A 9,658-nucleotide genomic window follows, 5' to 3' on the forward strand; every position below is an offset into this window, starting at 1 on the left:
GGATTGCTCATCTGAGTGTGCCCTGAGAAAGAGATATGTGCAGCTCCTATCGGGATTTGTCGGCACATTCGGGCGGTGTTGCTGGACTTGTTTTAACCTGTCGAATCATCTTGTTGTACCGAGATACCGAGTCTGATCGGTGTGTCTTGGGTGGAGGTCTATTCCTTCGTTGACCGTGAGAGCTTGTTATGGGCTAAGTTGGGACCCCCCTGCAGGGATTGATCTTTCGAAAGCCGTGCCCGCGGTTATGGGCAGATGGGAATTTGTTAATGTCCGGTTGTAGATGACTTGAACTAAACTTAATGAAAATGAATCAACCGTGAGTGTTACCGTGATGGCCCCTTCTCGGCGGAGTCCGGGAAGTGGACACGGTGTTGGAGTTATGCTTGCGCAGGATGTTCCTTTAGATTCTCGCTCGTGCTTCGCCTTCTCTCCTCGCTCTCTTTTGCGTATAAGTTAGCCACCACATATGCTAGTCGCTTGCTGCAGCTCCACATATATTTTCCTTATCCATTCCTATGAGCTTAAATAGTCTTGATCGCGTGGGTGTGAGATTGCTGAGTCCCTGTGGCTCACAGATACTACAACTTCAGATGCAGGTCCAGGTGATTCTGCTCCAGTTGACGATTGCGAGCTCAGGTGGGAGTTCGACGAGGACTCTCAGCGATACTACGTGTCCTTTCCAGATGATCAGTAGTGGTGCCTAGTTGGGGTTATCGATTCAGGACCTTGTCGCATGTTGGGGGGTCTTTTCTATTTTGGCGCCGTAGTCGGGCCATGAGTGTTTGTTTGATGGATGTTATTTATGTACTCTGATGTGACGTGGCGAGTGTAAGCCAACTATGTTATCTCCCCCTTTTATTATATATTACATGGGATGTTGTAATGATTGCCCGACTTGCGACATTGCTTTCAATGCGGTTATGCCTCTAAGTCGTGCCTCGACACGTGGGAGCTATAGCCGCATCGAGGGCGTTACAATTTTACTGTTCATGGCGAGCTCATACGGACTCGAGCTCAGATGGGGACTTTCGCTTGGCACGCCCAAATGTTTTTGGAAGGAGAACTGTAAGGGAGACCCTTAAGCATAAATAGGAGCCCAAATTCGCATATGTGAGGACTTGAACTGATGTTGTGGGAATGTACATCCACTCCTCCAACCAACTAATTTGGTGCACTCAAATTAGTTATGAGCGTGCTTCAGCAATCAAATTACCAATCCCTTGTATAAACTGGAGTCTATATTTAGTTTTTTTTGCCAAACCTATATCCACACAGTGTACGTCTATCTAGCATATATAAAAGAACGTCGTGATCTGCATGTAATAAATCATCCAAGAGCTCACCATGATGACAACCAGTCTAGGTCACATGGGGAACTTCAAGAAGTTGGAGGGTAGCATATAATTTTTGAAAGAAAAAATATTTTTAACTTACTCGTGGTCATATATTGTCTTAGGCGTGCTCACTCTGGAATTAAATACTGTCCTTCGATGGATCTCTTGCACATCCGCATTCCTTTTTTGTTCATCTCCATCCTTTTCTCCAGAGGTCAGGTGACAACAAAGAAAGCAAAAGTGTGTCTGATATATCGACATACTTACTGCTATTGATCCCTGGAGCATATATTGAAGTAAGAAAAATTAGCACAGCACTTCTTTTTTTTAACAGGGAGCACCTCATAATCAATACCAAGACATACTTTTTAAAAAAAATAGAAAAAAGGATCACCCCCGGCCTATACCAAGACATACTGATGAAGGTAAATACAAATGATATGATAGCTGGTCAAGATGAAATTCATCGGTGTAAAAAAGAATGCAGTCCTTTCCTCGCAGTATTTGGGTAGGTGGTAAAAACATATATGAATAAGTTAAGGAATAAAACTGTCCTAATGTCTAAGGAATTCTAAATGAATGTCATACGTACATGCATTTTGGAACTCAGTTTATGCAGCAACATAAGTGAGAGTGATGTGATCCACAGAAACTTACCTTATTACCAATGTATCCCATAGCACCTACACCTACAGTTGATACCTTCACGTTCTGAATGCGCTTTCGCAGGCTCCTTCGTACCCATATTGTGAGAAATACCCCGACCATCTGCTTGCTTATTATCCTTACAAAGTATGGTCTTTTTCCTTTAGCTACCACACTTCCAATGTTTAAACCATGAAGTGCACTATCCTCTGGAAAAGCACATGAATCTTCATTAACTGATTTGGAAGACAAATATGTTTTTAGTGCCTTCCCGGAAGCAAATGGTGGTGTGCTGTCTGGAAGACACTGAGCCAACATATCCAATGGTTGTTCTGGCCAAATCATTCCAAGCCTTTCTGAGTGACTGAGTGTTTTGGTTAACATCTTTTGGTTGATCGGCTCTTCCAAAAGAGAGGTGTAATCTTTAAAACTTACTATGTTATGGGATCTATTGAAAGTCTTCATTGAAGGCAACCTGCTGAAGTTATCAGCCTGTATAATAGATTCGTCAGGAGCAGAAGTGGAGTGCTCAAGTCTGTTGCTATGACTATCATCATCATCAACAACAACTAAATCTTGTTCGTTCCATGGGTGCACTTCCCCACCACTTTCGCTGTCAGACTCGCTATTAAGTTCGTCTTCCATTGCAAGAGCGTCATCAGATGGCTTGAACCTTGATGGAGATGGAGGATCACTGTGACTTTTATATTTTGGTTTATCTGGACTAATCTTATTCAGTGTTTCACGAATGATATGTTCCCACATGGAAGCAGGACGGTTGTCTTCCGCGCCAAATATATTCCCAGCATTTAATGGAACAACTTCTTGAAATCTGAAATATAAAAAGAAACACATAAAAGTGCTAATGTTATTACATTGAAAAAAATAAGACCAGGTGATCAAACTCATAGGAGCGCATATCATTTGGAGTTAAAGTGATAGCTCATGGTTTGATATTCTTTTTATTCAGTAACATGGGAGGTTCAGTTTTCAGAAATATAACGGGAGGTTCAACAAGTTACCCAAGAACATATATGTCAGCCGGCTCCTTCATATCCAACCATTCTTGAATATCCAAATCTTGAGGTGGAAGTTTGCCTGCAACATTCCATGTTCCTACGCAGACCCTGAATATTAAACCCAACAGACTATAAGAAATGACAGAAACAGAACAAACATAGTAGATGTTACTGCTTTGAAGTCTTGCTGCAAGGCAACACAGATATCTGAACGAAAAATGAGCAGTTATTTAACTTATATTATAACATATAAGAAAAATAAACAGTTAAACATTGAGGCCTAGAAAATACGAAAAATTAAGGAGCATAGATCCATGCCTCAGTTCCTTGACATCGATATACTGAGCACGAAGAGTCTCTGACTTGCGCCTTCTATGAAGACCGTATGGAACACCCTCCATTTGGCTATCTGCAGCATTGATAAGTTGTGTCACCACATAAGGAAAGCTAAGCGCGCCTTTTTGAGAACAAGACGGTGTGCCAGAGGAGGTCCAGAGATAGGTCTAGTCAAAAATTGGTGAAAGAGTATACGGGTATATGTCTGCAGCATTGTTTGCCAGCACTAGTACTTCAATTCACACCGAGTCCGTAACAAAGCAAACATCCAGAAGCAAATTTAAAATGTACACTATGGAAATACTAAGACGACGATTCAAGGGGAAACAGTCACAAACGGAAGAAGACTCGAGAGCAATTAAGTTTGCAGCTATGAATCATTATGGTCACCTATTTGATTCGAGCCTAATTTTCATGTGCATATTTCTTTGGTAGAACCAACAGTGCAACAATCATCTTCTGTAGTTCAAATAGTTCATTTGAAAACTACGTATGACATATGCTGGCAGACAACATGATAATAATTTACGAAAAGCATCGAATTACCAGTAGTCTGGGCACCCAATCCACGCATTCTCCGGTCCTGATCATATCGCTGGCGTTCCCATCCACACATCTCTGCACCAACATAATTATATATATATAGAAAAACCATTAGACTTTGGTTGACCATATCAATATGCAAACCTGAAGTCGAGAAAAGAAAGCGACCAAAGAGGCATGGACAACAGAATTTCCATGCATCCTCTTTCAAAAGTAGTATTTTGCTTTCTGCAACCTGGCACGCGTTGCGACTATGCTCTTGCAATACAAGTAGAGCTTGATTTCCTTACTTATTCCTTTTGCTTTCTCTGAAAAGCTTATCATTTGAACTTCATTTTTTAGTTTTTTACTCTTAGATAGTAGAGGAGGCGTTTATTTTAGTGTATTCTAAGAAAGCGAAGTAATATACCGAGACCGGGAATTGGCTTAGGAGTTAGGAAGCCAACACCAGAATGGACAAAACAGAAGGAGGGACATTTGACAATTCCTTGAAATCTACCGCTCTCCCACTAGTATTTATTTTTTGGCCTGAAAGACAAGAGACGTATCGCCGAACTAAATGGATCAGGTGGTGGTTGAAAAGAATCAACCTGCCCCCACAAACAACTCCTTTTTGCCAGAAAGAAATGGGCCGGGGAGGAAAATTAAGGATGAAGAGCAGAAAGCAACGAACGAACAGTGTGGAGTCTGGACTGGAATGAATCCAACCCGGATGCATTGGCCGATTCACGGAATTTGACGTCGAATTTCGATTTGTTAATTTGAGGATGGGGCCAGGCCACATGAATGATAACTTGATGGCGGGGGGGCAGGTAGGCAGTCCATGGTGGAGGAGGTGAAGGGGGAGGGGCAGGGGGGGAGGGGATCGTGCACCTTCGTACTCGGAGTCGCTGTCGGCCTCGTCGGCGGTGTCGCCCTCGTCAGCGCTGAAGTCGGAGTCCGGCGACCTGATGTTGAGCCACTTGCGCAGCACCGTCTTGGGCCACAGCTGCGGAATCCAAGCCAAACCGGATCAAATAGTACGTTACAGTCAGAAAAAACGAATTGAATAATAACCTCAAACCGCCCGACCGATGATCCACAGTCCAAGAAAATAAGGAACGAAGGAGGGAGCACCTGGTTCTGCTTCTTGGCCTTGCGGCGCGCCTCCGGGTCGGCGCCGGGATGGGCCGCCGCCGGCTCCGACTCCCCGAGGGGCGACAATGGCCGGGGAGCCGGCGCGCTCCGCGTGGCCCGCGTGGGCGGGTACGAGTGCTTGGCCGCCATTCGCGCGCGCCCCGGCGGTTCCTTGCTTGGCGTTGCCTAGCCTTAAGAACGCGACGCCACGCAACAGCGGAACAGCTAGCTAGTTAGAACCACGGCCGTACTAGTACTAGTCAGTGGAAACCTCTTGTGCTGCGCTGCGTTCCCTCTCCTTTCCTCCTGAAGTCCTGAGTAACAGGGGACAGACATGCTAGCTAGCGAGCTAGCGAGCGAATGGCGGGTCAGATTTATGCGCCGGGCTTTGGCATTGGCTTGGCTCGAGCTGGCTGGCGTTGGAGGACCGGAACCGAACCACTTCATCAGTTAGTCTGTCAGACACTCTAGTAGGAGTATTACTAGATGAGATCTAGCCAGCCCGGTGGGTCGGGGTTGGACTCGCACTCGCTCAGGGTCAGAGAGGTCGCACGCGCGGCGGCGTCCGGTCTCAGTCCGTGCTAGGCTGGGGTAGCCCCGCTGTTGGCCGGGCCCCGCTGGGTCAGTGGGAAAAGGTGTCCTATCGCCTAGTAGTACTAGCGTTCTTTCTGCCGACCTCATCTACGCTCCGCTCGGCTCGGCTATAGCTACGTCCACCCACCTCGCAGTTGCCAGGCCCTCCTCCTTATCCCGTTCAGCGAGCGAATCCTACTACTACTCCTGGGTAGACAAAGGAACCTGCCTGCTTGCTGGCTACGCCAAACTGTAGCTTTCCTCCCTCCAGAATCCATCCATCCATCCACACCACCTTTTTCTCTCCACGCGAAAACCCTGTACTATCTCCCACCGCGTCCCGTCGCTCTTCTTAGTTATTAAGGCACCACAGTCGCCATTTAATCCGTCAATCTTCGCACGCCGACTAGACTAGCTATCTAATGCTCCGGCCGGCCGGCCGGCCTGTGTTCGTACGAGGCATGGGGTGTAACGATCGTCGACGACTCGGGCTGCAACTTGAGGAACATCGTCGAGAGTTTCATCAACCGAGAGCGACATTTTTCCAAACCTGCACTGCGTGCAAACAGTTTGCACGCATGTCCGCTGGCTCTTCTTCCTGTGGCTCGACACCGAGCCCGCCCGGCCGGTCAGAATCGATTTGATTTGGTTCACTGTTGTTGCTTGCTTTGACACGTCTGTTTTTGGACCCAGCGACCTATGTATCTAGTATGTCTCGCTAGGCGGAGACTCATACCGCCACAAACCAGTGTCTCAGTGGCGGCAGGCGAGGTTTGTCTCCTTTTTTGACTTTTCTTGTTTGACATAGGAGCACACAGTAGTACGTGCTATGCTCAAAGCAAAAGATTTCTTGAGAGCTCCATCGACCGATCCGCCACTTTACGTGCGGGTTTGGTTGGCAAGTCTACTCGGCGCTGGGGCCTGCGCAAATTTTAATACCGCACCACGCCCACCTTGTGATCGATAGCTTATTATTACTTTGCCTAGTAGTAATAATGATGTGAAAAGTGTTTGTGCATGGTCCCTTGTCCCTTGAGCACAAATCACCATCCGGTAATCATCGTTGCCCTCGACAGTAGGCAACAAGGCGGGGCCGAATTTCGTGTTTTGACCCTTTTTAGAAAGTATTTCAGGATCTGTTCCCGGTTTGAATTTTTTTCGAGATTTGATCCTTTTGCCTATCGCCAGGGCATCTGGCGGTAGGGTTAGATAGCCTACCGCCAGGTCCTATGGCGGTAGGAAACTTATCCACGTCAGCGCGCGGAGACGGCGCCGTCCCCCCTCCATCGCACCCTACCGCCATGGGCACTGGCGGTAGGCTGTCTAACCTTACCGCCAGGGGCCCTGGCGGTAGGGTGCGGGGCAGTTATTTCGCCCGAGACCGCGCCCCTTCCCTTCTCCCCACCCCTCCCCTCCCCCAAGTCGGCAGTTTCTCCTTTCTTTCTCCCCCAAGTCGCCCCTCTCTCCCTCTCTCATCTCCTCCACTCCCCCCCTTGGATCTTCACCGATTCTTCACCGTTTTGGCGGATCGAGATGGCCCCGAGGAGAGAACCGTAAGCTCCTCCGATCCCTCCAATTAGTTTTTGCAAACTTGCTACCGATTCGACGCATTATTTGCTTGAAATCCCTCATGTTTTTGAACTTAGATTGATTTTTTTTCACCTAAGATTGATTGTAGTTGTAGTTCTTAGTTCTTTAGTAAGTAGTGGTATTGGATATGTACTCTAATCAATAGTTCATATGTTAGTGTGAAGATGAACCCTAGTTCATAATTTTTTTGTTAAAAAAATTATGATGTATTGTTGATAAAGGGATGAACCCTAGTTTGATGATGCATGTTGATATGATGATATGCTCTAGTGTGAAGATGAACCCTAGTTTGATGATGCATGTTGATATGATGATATGAAGATATTGTTTGGAAAATTTTGTTTAAAAATATGAAGCTATGATGTATGTTGGAGGTTTTTTTTATATGATGCATGTTGATATGATTTGATCCATCATGTGTAGTCGATGTTGTTGGAGGAATATGCTTAAAATTTGATCTTGATATGATTTGAGTTCATTGTTTGTTTGTGTATGCTTATGCTTATGGTGCTTTTGTTTATGAAACTCTATTAAGGCGGCCACCTCTTGCGGACAACATCGGCCCACGGTACTGTATGCTGGACTGGGCAGTCGACAAGGGTCATCGTGCCCGTTTCATAGAGAACGGAGAGGTAAGTGATATGAAAGAAATTTTGATCAAAGTTCTCGGATTGATGAAAATGATTTCCTAACTTTTTGGCGTTCACTTTTTAACAGACGCTCCAGCCACTGCGCATGAGGGGTCACGGGGTTCATGGGCATATGGACTACGACGAGCGCTACGCGCCATTCTTCAAGAGAGCCCGTCTGTTGGGTTTCGTACTGCAGTTCAAGCGTCAGCCGCCGACGCTTGTCCACGCGGCTCTCACAGCTCTGATTGACCGTTGGAGACCGGAGACCCATTCTTTCCATCTGCCATGCGGGGAGATGACGGTGACCCTAGAGGACTGGGGGATGATTACTGCAATGCCGATCGAGGGTCATGCACTCACCAGTCGAGTGGAGAGGGCCAACTGGCAGGAGAGGGTCACCACCCTCATCGGCGACTGCCCCGGTGCCAAGAGTAACCGTACATCCGGTGTGCCGTTGCCCTGGCTCTCGGAGCACCGGAGGACATGCCCCCAAGGCGCAGATGAGGCGACTGTGGAGTTATACGCGAGGGCCTATCTGTGGTATATTCTCTCGGAGGTCGTGTTTCCAGACAGCTCCGGGAACTCTGCCAACTGGGCGTATCTGTTTTTCCTAGCGGACTGGGATGCAGGGTACAGTTAGGGGACGGCATCTCTCGCCTACCTATACCGTTCGGTAAGAGAGTGTCTAATTGCGTACCTACCTACGAAAGTGTGTCCATGACATTTTCTTATATCTGATCCTCATTTGATGTTTTGCAGCTTGACGACGCAACGCAGAGGACGGGAGACAAGTCCAATATGGGTGACTTTGTCTGGGCCTTCTCCATTTGAATGTGGGAGCGGCTGCCGGTGGGGCGTCCGGAGAAGTTGCCAAGACGCCCATGGGAAGACTATGGCGAAGAAGGCGACGAGACTCGAAACCCCACCGTAGCTTACGAGTGGGACGTTGTCAAACTCTACACGGGCCTAAACAAGACTTCGTACAAGACCTACACCAACGAGTTGGACGCTTTGACGCATACGCAGGTATATGAACTCGCCCAACACCTTTCTCTTTGATTCCGCTATTGACCGAGAGTGCGAACTTACCAAGGTATATGTAATAGGTAATCTGGTGGCCGTATCGACAAGAACGAGAGTGGGACTTTGATCTGAACGTGATGTGCGATGCGGACCGTGGTCTCTGGCGGTGCATCGTGCCCATGATCTGTGTGTACGCCGTCGAGTGGCATTTGCCACAACGCGTGGCCACGCAGTTTGGGATTTATCAGCATACCCCACCGGGCCAGCCCACCGATACCGGCGGCCACGCGCTCCACCTGTGAGCTCTTTGTTCTCCGTGAGATTATCATGTTTCTTGTTGCTTATGATGATCTCATTGCGCTTATGATGATTCTTGTTGCTTATGCCTTGCAGCATGAGCCAGCAGAAGAATCAGTCGATCACAGACTGGGGAGAGGAGCATAAGACTCATGTGATGGAGTGGAACCGACGGAGGTGGCGTAAAGACGTGGAGAGGAGAGTGACTAACTGGGATGATTACCTGGGCCGACACATGAGGTGGTACGATGATGGCCAGAAGCACCGTCTTCGTCTCAGGCCTCGATGGACGGCGGAAGACATCGCGGAGCTGGAGTGGGCTGACCCCGATGAACAGGCATACCAGACGGGCATCAGAGACATGCATAGTGGATTTAGGGAGTTTGCACCCCTCATCAACAGAGTGGTACGTTTGAACCAACGGTCGTATTTAAAATATTTTATTCGTCAACGTGACTGACTTATGCCGTTGCAGTCCGGTGAGCTGAACAGATGCATCTTTGAAGCCTCAGATGCACTAGGTCATCTTCCCGGGAGCGTACAATCT

The 9,658-nt window shown here is 47.5% G+C and overlaps 1 protein-coding gene across 2 annotated transcripts in view; it reads right to left on the reverse strand.

Moving 5' to 3' along the window:
* The window catches only part of LOC119276528 (type IV inositol polyphosphate 5-phosphatase 3-like), a 21,969-nt gene extending 16,545 nt beyond the window's left edge, over positions 1 to 5,424 (reverse strand). The window contains exons 1-7 of one of the 2 annotated variants that reach the window (XM_037557599.1): positions 4,997 to 5,424; positions 4,754 to 4,868; positions 3,884 to 3,955; positions 3,320 to 3,410; positions 3,005 to 3,208; positions 1,995 to 2,814; positions 1,438 to 1,616 (exon numbers count right to left, since the gene is read on the reverse strand). In XM_037557599.1, the coding sequence (XP_037413496.1) occupies positions 1,438 to 1,616; positions 1,995 to 2,814; positions 3,005 to 3,208; positions 3,320 to 3,410; positions 3,884 to 3,955; positions 4,754 to 4,868; positions 4,997 to 5,146 (1,631 nt within the window). In that variant the 5' untranslated portion in view covers positions 5,147 to 5,424. The remainder of the gene's footprint in view (positions 1 to 1,437; positions 1,617 to 1,994; positions 2,815 to 3,004; positions 3,209 to 3,319; positions 3,411 to 3,883; positions 3,956 to 4,753; positions 4,869 to 4,996) is intronic. The other variant, XM_037557600.1, reaches the window with a different exon arrangement.
* Between the last annotated feature and the right edge of the window lie 4,234 nt (positions 5,425 to 9,658).

Source organism: Triticum dicoccoides, chromosome 3B, assembly GCF_002162155.2.
Source record: "Triticum dicoccoides isolate Atlit2015 ecotype Zavitan chromosome 3B, WEW_v2.0, whole genome shotgun sequence".
Taxonomy (NCBI): domain Eukaryota; kingdom Viridiplantae; phylum Streptophyta; class Magnoliopsida; order Poales; family Poaceae; genus Triticum; species Triticum dicoccoides.